General features: G+C 33.9%; 1 protein-coding gene across 14 annotated transcripts in view; it reads right to left on the reverse strand.

The window, feature by feature from the left end:
- The window catches only part of ORC4 (origin recognition complex subunit 4), an 81,759-nt gene that overhangs the window by 9,910 nt on the left and 54,369 nt on the right, over nucleotides 1-17,480 (reverse strand). For all 14 annotated transcript variants that reach the window (XM_045033747.1, XM_006935272.4, XM_006935270.4 and 11 more), the window contains 5 exons: nucleotides 12,575-12,650; nucleotides 11,998-12,083; nucleotides 9,188-9,236; nucleotides 7,345-7,496; nucleotides 4,526-4,699 (listed from right to left, as the gene is read on the reverse strand). In XM_045033747.1, coding sequence (XP_044889682.1) covers nucleotides 4,526-4,699; nucleotides 7,345-7,496; nucleotides 9,188-9,236; nucleotides 11,998-12,083; nucleotides 12,575-12,650 — 537 coding nt within the window. The remainder of the gene's footprint in view (nucleotides 1-4,525; nucleotides 4,700-7,344; nucleotides 7,497-9,187; nucleotides 9,237-11,997; nucleotides 12,084-12,574; nucleotides 12,651-17,480) is intronic.

Genomic DNA, 17,480 nt, shown 5'->3' on the forward strand with positions numbered 1-17,480 from the left:
CAGAATATCCAGGTTCAACCTTATCCTGAATATGTTTCTTGGATGAAATTCACAGGCAACCTGTTATCTATACCATTGCTTTGGTTTTAACATGGGAATCAGAAAAACTTGCTGGATAGTCAGTACTGAGAGACAGGATAGCTCCCTCAATGCAGCCCTCCCCTCTTACAGGACAGGGCCTCTGGCCATGGTGCTGACTTATTTTTCAAATGAAGCTCCTCTATTAGCACACCAAAAGTAAGTGGCAAATGAGGATTAGGATAAAAGGAAGAAAACTCTAGAACTAACTCCAGTTGTACTAGTTCTACCTTACTGAAGAACTGCAAAATTGTAAAAAGGAAACAAACAAAAGACCAGGCAGTCTTCTATCTTCTCACATTCATTTCTACCATCTGCCCCTAAATTCAGTGATATAGAATCAGCAAAAAATGACCAAAAACACAAGCGCTAGCCATCCTCCTACCACACGGCTACCATTTTCTAAATCATCCAGAATTATGCTCCATCAGTAACCCTTATCATCTACTTCCTTTATATACCCACTCAGATGCACAGAATGCAATATAGCTGGGAAGGACAGAAAGATAAATGACAGCACAGTACAACCTGGGCTATGTAATTCATCTTGGGAAAAGACAGGAAGTAGAGACAGAAATAACAGAAGACCTGGCAAAGACATTTAAATACTATGAAAGACTGCATTTGAATGTCTTGTAACTGTACAAGGTGAAAGTCTGTGAGGCACTGAAAGTGGATTCAGAGGCCAAAGATCCAGAGCTCTGATCCGCTACAGACCTATTTAAGGAAAGGGACAATGTGGAAGTACCAAATATAAAGGGTTCCTAAAGAACAGAATCTTATAGTAAGATACAGTATCAAAAAAACTTTCCTGAGCTGACAAGTATCTGAATCCCAGGTGAGATTAACTTGGGGAGAAGGGTACAAGGGAAAACCCACACCTAATTATATCATAGCACAATATGTGAATTTTAAGAATAAAGTCAACCATTTTTGCATACAATTCTGTACAGTTATACTAAGAATAATATGAAGTATCCATCAGAACAAAATGGGAAAGGGAAAGCAAAAATAGCATGCAAAGTTTGAACTCTTTATGTAGTAACAACTTCAGTATGTATATGTTTGAAATGTTATAAACCAAATAATTACTCCGTACTAAAGGGAGGGAGATAGGCATGGATATAAGGGAAACTTGTATTTTTTTTTTTTTTTTTTTTTTTTTTTTTTTAAGAGAGAGAGAAGGAGAGAATCTTAAGCAAGCTCCAAGTTCTGTGTGGACCTCAACATGGGGCTTGAATCCCACGACCCTGGTATCTTGGGCCAAAATCAAGTGTCAGACACTCGATCAACTGAGCCATGAGCCATGCACCTTTCACCGTATATTTATTCCTATGAACTGATTAAATTTTACTCAGTGAACTTTTAGTAATTTCTACACCCAATGTGGGGTGTAGACTCATGACCCCAAGATCAAGAGTCACATGCTCTTCCAAATGAGCCAGTAGCGTGTTCCCGTTTGAGGAACTTTAAAAAAAAAAAAAATGACAAAATTAACAGTACTTATATGAGTAGACTATATTTTATAATCAAAACAAGAATCAAGTTTTAGTTATGCAAGATGAATAAATAAAAATATCACGTAAAAATGTGACTATGGTAAACAATACTGTACACCTGAAATTTGTTTCGAAGATAGATTATAAGTGTTCTCACCTCCTCCCACAAAATAAAAATGGAAAAAGGAAAAAGGAAAAAGAATAGAAAGAAAATGGTAACTAATGGAGTGATAGATGCATTGTATAACTTGATTGTGGCATTTCTATATGTATTTGTATATCAAAACACCAAGCTGTAAACCTAAAATATATATAATTTTTATTTTATCAATTATAGCTCAACAAAGCTGGGAAAAATTCAAAAACTGTTTAAGAGCAAAATAAATGCAAAGTTCTTACATTTAATTTGGTATTGACATTCAAGATTAAAATTACTATTGCTTCTTGAATCAGGTTTTGTTTTTGCTTTTGTTTTTGTTTTTAAGGTCGGCTCCATGCCCAGCGTGGAGCCCAATGCAGGGCTTGAACTCATGACCCCGACATCAACACTTCAGCTAAGATCAAGAGTCAGATGACTGACTAAGCCATGCTGGTGTCCTCTGAATCAGTATTTTTGTATCCTTTGGGTAAATACCTTAGTAGTGCAATTGCTGGATCATAAGGTAGTTTTAACTTTTTGAGGAACCTCCAAACTGTTTCCCAGAGTGGCTCCACCAGTTTGCGTTCCTACCAGCAGTGGGTTCCCCTTTCTCTGAATCCTCACCAATATCTGTTGTTTCTTGTGTTAATTTTAGCCATTCTGACAGGTATGAGGTGATAGCTCACTGTAGTTTTGATTTGTATTTTCCTGATGATGAGTGACGCTGACATCTTTTCATGTGTCGGTTAGCCATCTGTATGTCTTCTTTGGAAAAGAAGATGTCTTTGTTTTATGAATGTTGTAAGTATTTTATGTATTTTGGACACTAACCCTGTATCAGATGTCATTTGCAAAAATCTTCTTCCTTTCCATAGGTTGCCTTTTAGTTTTGTCCAATGTTTCTTCCACCATGCCAAAGCTTTTTATCTTGATAAAATCTCAGTAGTTCATTTTTTGCTTTTGTTTCCCTTGCCTCAGGAGACATATCTAGTAAGAAGTTGCTACGGCTGATGTCAAAGAGTTTACTGCCTGTGGTCACCTCTAGGATTTTGATGGTTTCCTTTCTCACATTTGGTCTTTGATCCATTTTGAATTTATTTTTGTGAATGGTATAAGAAAGTGGTCCAGTTTCATTCCAGAGAGGCAAACCATAAAACAGACTCTTAACTATAGAGAACAAATTGTGGGTTGCTGGAGGGGAGGGGAGTGGGAAGGTTAAATGGGTGATGGGTATTAAGGTGGACACTAGTGATGAGCACTGGGTGTTGTATGCAAGTGACGAATCAGTGGATTCTACACCTGAAACTAATATTACACTGTATGTTAATGAACTAGAATTTAAATAAAAACTTGAAACTGCAAAAAAAAAAATTACTGCTTTGAAATAAACAATATTTTTTAGAGCCGGTGAATACACACTGTGCAAATTTAATTGTCTAAAGATCTAATTATTTGCATCAGTATTTAATATTATAGATCAGTTTTTCCAAATTTATTTATTTATTTATTTATTTATTTATTTATTTATTTATTTATTTATTTATTTATTTATTTAAGTTTATATACTTTTGAGAGAGAGAGAGAGAGAGAGAGGGAGGGACAGAGGAGTAGGGGAGGGGCAGAGAGAGACTCCCAAGCAGGCTCTGCATTGTCAGCATGGAGTCTGATGATGGTTTTGAACTCACAAACTGTGAGATCATGACCTGAACCAAAACCAAGAGTCAGACGCTTAGCCAACTGAGCCTACCAGGCTCCCCTCCAAATTCTTTGAAAACCAAGGACTCTCCATTATCTTCCACCTTCACAAGACCCATAGTTTTGAAAGATTCTACCATGTGGGATTTATTCAGCAATAGTTTTTCAATTTTGTTATTAAACACAGTCCTGGCATACTCTCTCCCTTCATCCTGCTAACTGAAAATTACTTAATGTTTGTTTATTTTTAGACAGAGAAAGAAAGAGTGTGAGTGGGGGAAGGGGACAGAGAGTGTGAGAGAGAGAGAGAGAGAGAGAGAGAGAGAGAGAGAATCTAAAGCAAAAGTAAAATCCAAAGTATCTCACGAACCATGAGATCATGACCCGAGCTGAAATCAAGAGTCAGATGCTTAACCAACTGTGCCATCCAGGTACCCCTGAAAACTCTTGTCAGTGTAAGATAAACTGATGCTAGTATGTTGAGTTGATATGACAATGGTCTATATAAGTTAGGCTATTCAACTTAAGGTTAGGTAAATTTATAGAGTCCACAAGGTTTATTAGTTAACTTTTAAATCAACATGTGAATGTGCCTTGGTAGCTAAGACTCTCAGGGTTCTAGGGACTGCATGATGATATTCACCAACACAGACAATACAACCATGCCAAGCCTTACTTGCCTTAAGAGACCCAAATGAGATAAAAGTTAAAACTGTCTGAGAACTAGAAAAGAAAATAATCCACACTGGATAGTGATGAACCATTAAGCTAAACTACTGCTAAACTTGTAAATAAAGAAAATAAATTTTTTTTAGTAACCTAAATATTAACAAAATAATCTAAAATATAAGTAGATATAAATAAAACAAAAATCTCACTAAAGTTCTTTTGAGAAAAAATTTAGGATATGACATTTCAATCTCCTTTAAAACACACACACACATGCACGCACACATAAGTGTATGATTTGTATTAATGCAGTTCTATGCTACAGTAACATTAGAAACTTTGTGCTAATTTACAATTTTTTTTTAATTTGTAGGTTTTTATTGCTTTCAATGGTATACCAAAGCACAAAAATTACTTTAACATTATTGCCTCTGTTCCAAGTTACCTGAATGCTCTCATTCCACTTCTCAGTGAAGAGCTTGTCTGGAAATTCTGCAGGTAGAGATAATTGTTCTTTAAATATTTTAAGATATTGTGGAAAACCAAATGAATTCATTAAATGTATCTGCCGGTGAGAAAATCGTGACTTCACTCTTTTTTCTAAGAGTTCCAAAATATCCTTAAAAACAACAACAACAATCCATATAAGATGCATGTTTTTTAAAAAACAACATACCAATATTAGAAGTACACATATTCGAACAATCACCTGTAATTAACAATGTTTATCCTATAATACATAATTGAACTTTAAAACTTGTGTAAGCCTCCAAAACCTCAAATCATTCCCTTGATTTCTTTACTTATTACACAAGCTAATTTTATTAATTCCCTTCTAAGCATTGGTAGGCCTGGTGTTATCATGCCTTTTACCTACTATGCTACTATCAGTTAATCTTTAACATTCTAAGACCAACAATAATTGCAAAAGAATTGTAACTATTACTGAATAGTTCTACACCACAGTAACACCAATAATTTAAGTGTTTATTTACTTATTTTGAGAGTGAGTGTGACTGGGGGAAAGGCACAGCACAGAGCCCAACACGGGACTCGATCTCATGAACCATTAGAGAGTGTATGACCTGAGCCGAAATCAAGAGCTGGACACTTAGCTGAATGAGCCACCCAGGTGCCCCATCACCAAGAATTTCAATAAGGAATTGCATATTCTATAAAGAATTCAGATTAAAGAAATGGTAAAATGTAGTAAGATTATTACATTCCTGCAAATTTAAATATCTTCATTATTTTATGTAACAAAGACTCAAGAAATAGTACATGTAATGGAGAAAAGTTGACTTCACAAAACTACCTATAAATTCAAGCTGAAGCAAGCTGAACTACAAGAACAAACTATAGGAGAGGAAACTTGCAGGAACACGGCATGACACTGATAAGTTATTCTGTCTTTTGTCTTTTTATAGTGATATTTTAGAAACTACTTGCATTTGTGCTATTTGTCCTTAAAAAGTTAAAATCAAGTTTACTGTCAAGTTTCTATAGTAAAAAAAACTTAAAAATGCTCTGGTGAGGCCCTAAAATATGGATTTTTAAATCTACCCAGATGATTTTCCTAATTACTAAGTTGAGAAACCAATCATATAGAGCTTGAAAGAATTCAAGTGATCAACATAGGATCATGATTAGTCCGGAAAGGAAGACAGGAAAGACTTAATAACTTGGGTTTAGAAGGGAGAAGGTGAATAAAAAACCTGGAATGTTCTTAATAGGTTAAGTGCCAGCATAATTAAAAGAGACAAAAGTTATGTTCAGAAACAGCAGTATTATAAATTTATTTTCTATTAAGGAGTAGTTCTAGATCATCCATATAGGTAGGTGCCTGAAAGGTAGTGGAAACAACACTCTATACAACCAATAATTAAGAGCTTGAACTTGGGAATGGAAAGAAAGAGGTAGAAGTAAAAGATATTTTAGTGGTGGAGAGTAATGACAGAAGCTGGCAATGTGGGAATAAAGGGGATAGTACCAAAAAAGAAATACTTCCACAGGGAAGAGGTTGTTTGCTGGCAAACTCACTAATCCACCCATCTTTTGACTTTTTTCCTATAAACATGGACATATGGATATACTTAGAACTGAACTACATAGTTGGAGAATTATACATGTAGAATTTTTAAAGGCCTAAGATAACACTGCTAGGGAGCAGCTGATTCTTTATTTGGTCCTTCATTGGGGCAATAACATTTGCCACTGCTTCTTCTACCCAAAGAGTTTTTTGTTTTTTTTGTTTTTGTTTTTGTTTTTTTTAGCAAGAAGATGCTTCCTTAACTCCTGTGGTATAACTGCTGCTTTTGGCAAGGAGAAATAAAGACCTGGCAGATGTTCTATGAGGGAGGCTTATTATGAAGGCATATATCATAAGCTCTAGAGCACCGGGAAAAGAAAACAGAGACACTACACAGAAAAACAGCACTGGCAGGAGGACTGTTGAAAGATGACTTAAAGCATTTCACTGTTCTAAAAAAAAAAAAAACAGCTGCAGGAAAGAAAAAGAAGTAAATGAGCCTGATACAAGGCTACCAAGAATGCAGGAGGGAAAAGAAGGATGAAAACAACAGACTCATGGCAGCCAGAGCATGAGACGAGAGATGACCCTTAAGTACCAATTTTATCTGAATTCAGTAATAAAGTTTATAATGTAAAAGAAGATAAAAAAAAAAGGCCTGTGTAGCCATCTGAAGGTACATGGGGTTCAACATGTAGAGTCTTCACAAAGTAATGTGATAGCAACAATGAGACTATGGTTACAATCATTCTAAAATCCCCCCAAAAAGCAAAGAAGCCACTATCTACTGTGACATCTTGACAGAAGTAATCCCTTCCATTTCTCAAGATGTGTACTTACAAAGAGGGGATAGTATCATTTTTACTCAATTCCAAGCATTATCAAAATACAGAATGAATCTTAAATATAAAAGTAATTAGCAATTTTTATAACATGATGGTAAGATTATTTCATTGTCTTTTTACTTGCTAATGTAGAAATTATACTAGCATAATCTGACTTCGCATTTTCATTCAGTGATTCCACTGGAGAGAGGGAGGTATTAGTTTATGAGTATGTGTGAATAATTGTTTCCTTCAATCTGAGCTGAAAAGTAGGATAAATGCACAAGGCACTGATAAAACACATTTGAAAGAAATGCTTAATATAATCACCTACATAAGTGACTACATCAGTAATTAAGCTTTAATTATTTAAATATTATAATCAATTTTTTAATAGAAAGAATAACTTACCAATCTACATGTAAGACCAATAACTGCTAGTGGAGTCTGTGCAGACTGAGAAATGTCAAAAAGATTATAGAGGAGTGTCTGGTTTTTATGATGAGCAAAAAGATCAAATTCATCTAATATGAAGATCACTGGGCAACTACTAGACCTGTCACCTAAGATAAAATAAGAGTTTTATATTAATAAGCAATTATATCAATCTTTCTTAAGTTTCCAACTTATTCACTACATTTTAGTTGTTAAAACTCAATTCAACAAATACATACTGAAAAACCTACTTTGGGTAGGATACTTAACAGTGCATGTACATTTATTCAACAAAAAATTGTTCACATGACAAGATAGCCCTTACTGCCCTCAAGTAGTTCACAGTCTAATTACCAGATTCTAGTTTACTAATAAAAAACTCAAGAATTATTTAAGTGATTATGCCATTATTTTTTAAATTATGGAAACATAATCTTTCACCATCAAAAAATTGACAAGGATCTCTTAACACCTACATACTCCAAAACACTTTGGTATTAATAATAAAGGGAGCAACTAGCTTATGAACAAAACTTTTGCTTCAAAAGAGACTTGTTTAGTTAGCAGAAATACAAAGTGCATTTTCCCAGGTGCTTAAAATTTTTACAAATAAATTGTTAAATTATGAATTCAACCAAAGCCACTTTTAACTCCTTTTTGAGCCCTGCCCTGACAATTTTAATATTTCAACAATAGGGAAAGTTCAACATGACTCTGTGAATTCATTTTTCTCATTACAATGAGGGAAACTACTTTAACAGACGAATCGCTATCACCTTAAAGTTTACGGCTTTATATTTACATATACAAGTGAAAAGAAAATCTGATAAGAGGACATTTAACAGATAATAAAACATATACAGAAACCTAAATGGCATGAAAAGCCCGAGGACTAATTAAAAAGTCTATAAACAAACCTATATAATATAGAAATTTAGTATTTGATAAAATATGCCATTACAAATCAATGGGGAAAAGTGGTTTATACAAGGTCACATCTCAACTTTACACCTTATCAAAATAAGTTCTCACCAGATTATAAGTATATGTTAGATGAAAACATTAACTAGATGTCTTCAAAATCTGAAGACAAAAATTTCGACTATGTAAAAAATTTAAAACTTCAGCAGAAAAGTCCAAATCAAATTTAAGAGAAAAATAAGTGCAAGAATTTTCATGAATGAGTATGAGATAAACATCACCAAAATAAGGCAAAAGAACCAACAGGAAATACACAAACCAAAAAATATCAGTGCCCAATAAAAGTATAAAGTGGTGAGCATCATTAACACCAACATTATGCATATTAAACTAAGAGATGTATTTTTTTCTCTTAGGCAAACATGAAAAATAATAACTTTGAATAAAAGTTGTGAAGGAAAAGGTACTCTCAAATATGTTTAGAAAATAGAATTTCCAAGGTAGTTTGGTTATATTTATACTTTTAAATGTGGTACAGTTTGATCAAGAATTCTACTCACTAAAATTTACCCCAGGAAAAACCCAAATGACAATTTAAGCATTTCTTCCTAATTGTACAAAGTTAGAATGTCCAGAACTGGTGATTAAGAACCTAATTTAATATATTTGGAGCATAATTAATTTATAAAACAGAATAAATGAGAACCATAAAAATGATGGTGTAGCTCACTAATTACTGACACAGAAAGATGTTCACAACACACCGTTAAGTAAGTGAAAAGATACAGGTTATACAATATGGAAAATTATTTTAATCTTATACAAAATTACGCCCATCTGTATCAGTGATATACTGTAGGTGATATCTTCAGATGGTGTTAAATATGCTAATATTTACCTTTTTTCAAAGCTTCCAGAAGAAATGAAAGGTTTTCAGCAAAGCTTCCCTGAACAACAAAAATAGACACCATGACTAAAAGTTTAATGAAATAAAGAATAAAAGAGGACTATGATATTTGAACATTATATAGGCATTATGTATCTATTTTTTTCTAGATTCAAATTAGTCAGCAGTCAGATTCTGAGCTGGATATTTCTATGTGCATCACTAAAAACTTAAAATGTTGAAGCAGGGATGGCATAGTGTTGAAAACGGCATTACTCTGTCATGTTTACAATTTTGCATTTTCCAGATAAAATCTGTAAAAATGTTAACTTTAAAGGTTGTTTTTAAGACTTGCTACATTCTAAATACAGTCAGAGAACTAAAACTCCATTGTACTTCAAATACATTAAGCTCTTGCCAGTCTCAGATTAATTTGAACATTAAAAAATGTCCATGAATTTAAATCAGATCCAAAAGGAAATGGGAGAAGAAATTTGCCTCAAATATTCCATACTATAATTGTTTTTACCTATTCAAGAGCATATCATAGAATGTGTATATATCATATCAAATTTGGCTGTTTACTTGGAACACAGCCAAAACATTTTTGGATAAAACTTAAATATATTCTATGTGGAAATTAAGAGAGTAGCACATGTGTTACCCTGATGTTCCAGCTTGTGGATAAAGGCCCTTTAAAATATTTTTTCATTTAAGTCATTAATTTTTACGTTATTCAGATTTTTTGATTTAAATAAATAACCAACTTTAAATTTGCAAAGACATATCAGAGAAAAGAAATCCACTTGTTTCCCAATTTTGAGAGAAGTGATACAAAATAGCATAATAGGTTTTTAAGAACTTGCACATATTTTACTATAATTGCATGTTGTCAAATCAACATTATTTCCAAGACAGGTAGGGCAAGAAGTATTTACCATAATATAAATAAAGGCTCACAGGCTGTGGGTAAGTCAGTACTATCCAAAGTTATTCAACTACTAGCCAAAGTACTAGCCAAATAACTACTAGCCAAAGTTATTCAAAGGTTGTTAGTCTTTTTTCTAAAGTTTATTTATTTTTAAGAGAGAGAGAGTGTGTGTGAATCCCAAGCAGACTCTGTGCTGTCAGTGCTGAGCCTGATTTGGGGCTTAGTCCCACAAATTGGGAGATCATGACCTGAGCCAACATCAAGAGTTGGACGCCCGACCAAAGGAGCCACCCAGATGCCACCCTCCTTCTTTTTAAAGACAGTTAAAACCTGACATTAAGTTTATCATTATATAAATACATATGCACATATAAGAATATCCTTATATGAATACATATACATGTATTGTATATAGATATCCATATACATTTACAGGAATATAGAAATTTGCTCTAAGTATATCAAAACAGACAGACTCTGGGTTCAGTTAAGTGACTTAGGTTCTTAATGTCCAGACTTTGTCATTTTATGACCTTAGGTAAGCTAAATATATTGTTTGCCTCAGGTGACTGATCTATATAATGTAGAAGTTAAATAATGTCTTTATGTGATGCTATAACAAAAGTAATGACCCAGGATGTTAAACAACGGTGACTTTTTAATCAATTCCTATGAATCCAGTATAAATAGGTCCATTTAAGAAAGTGAGAAACACCAGTCTACATCGATTGCAAACCGAAGGCCAAACTGAGCCTACCTAATAGTAAATCTCCTTGATCAGGTAGGCCACTGTATTCAACAGTACAGTCTGAGCAGGAGACAGAACATTAGACTTATAGAAGGGGCATTATGAACCTGTAGACAGTGTAGAAGGATAACACATGATTGGCTCAACTTTTTATAAGTAATTACTAAAGAGGCTTACAACTATGGCTATGCCATTGCAGAAAAGAGTATACATTTTAGAGTGATAGTACTGTATGATCACCAGTGAGCAGAAAATGAACTGCGATGTATACAACCCACTTTAATTGAGTAAGCAGTAGGAGAGGTAGTCATTTCATTATGAAAGTTAAGGTAGCTATAAATTAATGTTTCTCTTGAACCCTATAAATAAAGTGATAGGGTAAACATTTTAATAAAAGTTCCAGAACATTGCTGATCAGTTTCATTTAAGTAACTGATGTTCACCAATCCTGAGATTCCAAGCTGCTACAATAATGAGGTATAAATAAGTTTCTGAAAACATTTTAATAGTAAGAGATAACTGACATTTGTAAGAGATAACTGAAATTTGTATAGTACATCACAAACCCAGCATTTTTCAAATATAAATTATGTTCAATGCTCCCTTTTGTCTTTAGAATAAATCTGTGAAGTATGAGAAGATAATGCACATTTAACACAGATGAGAAATCTCAACTTCAGAGATATTAGCCATGATGGCCATGTAGTCAACAGTTTCAAGACAAGGCTCAAATCCACATTTAATAGCTTCAAATTCAGCACATTTTCCATTACACCTAGCTACCCAAGTCTCAAAAGACTAAAAACAGACTGCTAGAGTGTAGTACTTTAAAAAATATATTAATCTACCTCCAAGGACAGAGAATCAAGATATTTCTCTTAACACGTAAAGAAACAAACTCAGATAATATCTACAGAAACACGGATTTCTTGACTATTTTATAGTGTGATCTACTTTAAAAAATCTAAATATAAAGATATGATGAAGAAATGCATCCTAGAACCTTATACTTTTTTATGACAAGAATATTTCAGATTTCAATTTAGAATCTCTGAACCTGCCCTAGTCTTTCAAAAATATAAAAATATCTATGCCATGCAAACATTAAAGCCTATTTAATAAAGGAATAGAAACGATACTTACAAAAACTTTATCTCCAACTACATTTTCCAGATTTAACTGTCTTGTGATTTCCTTTAGGGCAATTTTATCATTGATCTGCAGCAGTCCTGAAATAAAGTCCATTTAAAAATATTTAATTAAAATGAAATATTTATTTGATAGAGCACAGGTTATTTTCCAGTCAAGTAAGTTTTCTAACGCTTTTTAAATTTAACTAGAAAGAAAAAAGTCAAAAGCCTGTTTGTTTACATTACTTCCTTTTTGAAGCACAGCAATGAAGACGTGGTAGAGTCAAATAACTATCTACCTTGGTATTCTTTTATTTTAAGAAAAGAAAGACAAAAAACAAGAGTCCTTATGTGCTTCCTTTGTATATTATTATTATTATTATTATTATTATTATTATTAGTATTATTATTATTTTAGTTTCTAAAAATAATGCATATGGTACTTTAAAGTGGAAGTTGTTAAGCATGGATCATGTTTTTAAAATATAATTGTCATCCACCTTTAAACATTTTAGGTAAATTAGGTTTTGTATTATAAAAAGTTCACATGGCTTATATCATTTCCAATGGCAAAATTATGACATACTTACCATTTAGGTGAACTTGTAATACATTCTCACTCACTTCTTCTATTTCCATTAGTTCTTTCAAAGCGTGGTTTATTAACTAAGTGGTATTAAAAAAAGTTTATGGAATATTTAGATAAAAATCGTAAGCTTGTATTTTTTTAAACTATGAATAATAGAAACAGAACATAATAAAAATATCATTTGAAACTAATAAATAAATTTGCACATTATTCAGATAAAAGAAAGGTTCAAGTAGAATACCTAATGTCCGACTCAAGATGTCAGAGACAAGACTGATGTCACACTCTCTCAATCATCTCCCCAAACTAATACACGTTTATAAACAACCGTCAAGTTTACAAAGACATTTTTGTCTGTTAAGTCACATAAGTCACATGTATCAAATGACTACAAAAATCAACCCCAATCAATATATCGATTTCTATGAAATACTGTTAACTACTCTGTATGTTACCATGAAATAAAAACTCGAAAAGTAAAAACTACCAAGAGGATAACCTGAAAAAAGAGATGGCCCCTCTGTTAGTTGCTAGGTATAGTACCCATCCCTCATCCACAGTTTCAATTTCCATTAGTGTGGAAGCAGATGAATCCTCCTTTTCACGTTATGGTCAAAAGGTCAATAGTAGCCTAATGTCACATAAAAATGCCTACATCATTCACCTAACCTAATCTCATCATGTAGGCATTTTATCATCTTACATCATCACAAGGGTAAATATAGGACAAAACGATACTTTGAGAGAGACACCTCACTGAAATAACTCACTGTATTTGTTATAACTATTCTATTTTGTTACTATTTATTTTTAATCTCTTACTGTGCCTTATTTATACATTACACGTTCCCAAAGGTATATATGCATAAAAAATAACAGTACATATAGGGTACTATCTCCATGGTTTCAGTCATTCACTGGAGTCTTGAAATGTATGCCCTATGGGTGAGAGGACACTACCGTATACTGAACAAGACCCTATTAAAGAAACGTAGAGCTTGTAATAAGAAAATTACTACTACTAATGTAATTACTACTAAAAATACACTCACGAAGTGTTATACCATCTTAAACTGTTTTAATTATAAAGTTTCGGATTTGTGTAACTACAGATTCCTATGCCACATACTTTCTATTCTCTATTTTTTTGACTTGTGATATCATAATTACACTGCAATATCATATACATCTCTTCAAATTAATATTGCATTCATTTTTTTAAATTTAAGAATGAACACAACTAAGAAAAGCAAAAAAGCTTTTAAAAGGAAGAGCAATGATGAAGGACTACTCCTTCTAATATTAAAATAGAAAGGACTACTACAAAATAAATGGTCGCCCAAAATAGGCTGTGAATACAAAATTAAATTACTAAAGTTGGTATCAAAATTTAGTGAGGACAAAAGGATTATTCAAAAAACAAAAAAACCCAATGGAACAACTGGTAAGCCATTTTGAAAAACAAAATACTATTTGTATTTCCAATATTCTATTTGTCACTACAACATCTTTGTGAAATAGGAAGAAGTAAATATCATTTTAAATTATTAGGTTTCGCAATATGGTATCAAACATACTAGCCATTCTGGTATATCTGTATTGTTTTAAAAACAAATGGAACTCTTTGTCAGATCATAGTTAAACTAAGTCCTCTAAAAAAGGGATAATCTCAAAATATTAAGTGACATACTATGAAATAAAGCCTAGTAAGAAGTGACATTCTTTATAGAAAACCATTAGAAAATGAGGTGGCACTTCTTGGCCTTTAGATTAAGTATGAGTCTATTGTAAGAGTTCGTCCCCAGGTAATACAAACTTCATATCTCTAACAATCAAATCATCCTAAATACCCCAGAAATCAATCTGAAAACTGGCAAAAAAAAAAAAAAAAAAAAAAAAAAAAAACCCTCCACAAATAAAGGTAGAGAGGAGGCCACATCAAAGGAAGTAGGAAGTATTGAGACTCAACTTGGGAGAAAAATGTATCATAGCCAATGGGGTAGGGAGGAAGTTACCATCTGGAGAAGGGCAAGAGACAGGCTAACACATAGGGAAGTATACAGGAAATGAATCCCCACAGCAATTGGCTTGGAAAGTGAGAGGGCCTGAATTTCTTGAGTTCTTGCAACCAGTGGGGCTTAAAGCCTGGAGTTCTAAAGGTCAGTATGCTTGGCTCAGTGAAAGCTGGGACTGGGACACTGGGACTGCTCTTGGAGAGAAGGCTGGGCAAACAGCCTATGGATGGACACAGCTTGCAAAAACCAATCTGGATAGTGCCTGGGGCACACTGTAGGGAGGTTAGCTACTCCTCTTTGAGAATGTTCCAGAGTGAGGGCATTCAGAGAGAGACAGACCTCCAGGTAAAAAGGAACTGGCAGGTACCAATTACCTAACCTGCCTGTCAGAATACAGAGCTACCAGCAAAAAATAGTCTTGGGCCCACACTCATTACCTAACTTGCTTACACCAAGCCCCACCCACCCCCTCACGATTTGGGGAAAACAACCTTCCTAGTCACTCTTGCCTAGGTGGCAGCATGGCAGGCCCCCTCTCCTACAAGACTGGCCCAAACCTGTGCCAATACTATGGCTCCTATCTGGTAAGTTTTGCAAAGCTGCAGTTTAGGTGATGGTGGTGACAGGTTATTTCACAAAGCAGACCAGAACACATTTAGTTAAAATGCACTACATTCAGGGCAGGGACCAAACACTGCCCACAATAGGCATCTGTAGATGACTGCCCTGAAGCATAAAACTATCAGGACCACACAACAGCAGAGTACACTTAGCATTGCTGGAAGTGCCAGGTCCTGGGGAAGAAGGGACACTATACTGCAGGGCACCACAGGACCTCTTCTTCATAAAGCCATTGCCCTCAAAAATAGGAGAAGTAGCTGACTTCCCTCACACATAGAAACAGACACTGAGACTTATACAAAATGGGAAGACAGAAGAATTTCTCCCAAATGAGATAACAGGACAAGGACGTGGCAAAAAACCTAAGTGAAACAGATAAAAGAAAATTTAAAGCAATGATTACAAGTATACTTACTGGACTTGAGAAAACAGTGGAGCACATCAATGAGACCATTAACACAGAGATAAGAAGTAACACAGCACAGAAAAAGGACTCAATAAATGAAATGAGAAACATGCTTGATGGAATAAACTGCAGGCTGGAAGAAGAGGAACTAATTAATGACCCAGAAGACAGAGTAATGGAAAATAATCAAGCTGAACAAAAGAAAGAAAAAAGAATATGGAAAATGAGAACAGATGTAGAGAATTTCAATGTCTCCATCAAGTGTAATAACATTCATATTACAGGAGTCCCAGGAACACAGAGAAAAGGGAGTAAAGAATTTATTTGGAGAAATAATAGCTGAAAACTTCCTTAATTTGGGGAAGGAAACACATATCCAGATCTAGGAGGCACAAAGAAACCCCAACAAAAGCAACAAAAGTAGATCCACACCAAGACATATGTAATTAAAATGGGAAAATACAGTGATAAAGGAAAAAATATTAAAAGTGACAAGATAAAAATAGACAGTTATATACAAAGGAAATACCATAAGGCTATCAGAGAATTTTTCAGCAGAAACTTTCCAATCCAGAAAGGAGTGCCATGTTATATGCAAACTGCTGAATGGGAAATATCTGCAGCCAAGAATACTCTTTCCTGCAAGGCTATCAGAATAGAAGGAAACAGTGAGTTTGTCAGACAAACAAAAATTAAAGGAGTTCATGACCACTAAACCAGCCCTGCAGAAAATATTAAAGGGGTCTCTTTGAGTGTAAATAAAGGAAGACCAAAATGACAGCATGAAGGCAGGAAACACAAAAATAGTAAAAATGAATATTCCTGTAAAAAAAAATCAGTAAAGGAATTCACAAAATGAAAGGATATAAAATATGACACCACATACCTAAAACATGGGGAGACGAAGAGTAAAGAACGGGTTCAAACTTAAACAACCATCAACTTGTATACAGGCTGCTCTATGCAGAAGATGTTATATACAAACCTAATGGTAACCACAAATCAAAAACCACTAATAAATATGCAAAGAATAAAGAGAAGAAATCCAAACATATCATTAAAGAAAATCAGCAAACCATGAAAGAGAAAAGAACATATCAGAAAATCTTTGGAAACAACCACAGAACAAGTAATAAAACGGCAATAAATGCATATCAATAATAACTTTGAATGTAAATGGACTAAAGACTCCAATAAACAGACAGAGGGGAACAGAATGGACAAAAAACTCCAAGACCCATCTATATGCTGTGTACAAGAGACACATTTTAGACCTAAACACACCTGCAGATTGAAAGTGAGGGGATGGAGAAACATTTATCATGTAAATGGATGTCAAAAGAAAGCCAGAGTAGCAATACTTATATTGGCTTTAAATCAAAGACTGTTAACAAGAGACCAAGAAAGACACTATGTAATAATTAAGGGAACAATCCAATAGACTATAATAATTGTAAATATTTACACATCCAATATGGGAGCACTCCAATACATAAAACATTTAATAACAAACATAAAGGAATGAATCAATAATAATACAACAGTAGGGGACTTTAACACCCCACTGACATCAATGTACAGATCATCTAAACGGAAAATCAACAAGGACAATGGCTTAGAATGACACATTGGACCAGAAAGATTTAGCAGATATGTTGACAACATTCCATTCAAAAATAGCAGAATACACATCCTTCTCAAGCGCACATGGAACTTTCTCCAAAACAGATCTCCAGGTATTAGGCCACAAAACAAGCCTCAACAAATGGAAGTCATACAGTGTATCTTTTATGAAAACAACATTATGAAACTATACGTCAACCACAAGGAAAAAAATCTCAGAAAACCACAAATACATGGAGGTT

This window comes from Felis catus, chromosome C1 (assembly GCF_018350175.1).
Source record: "Felis catus isolate Fca126 chromosome C1, F.catus_Fca126_mat1.0, whole genome shotgun sequence".
Taxonomy (NCBI): domain Eukaryota; kingdom Metazoa; phylum Chordata; class Mammalia; order Carnivora; family Felidae; genus Felis; species Felis catus.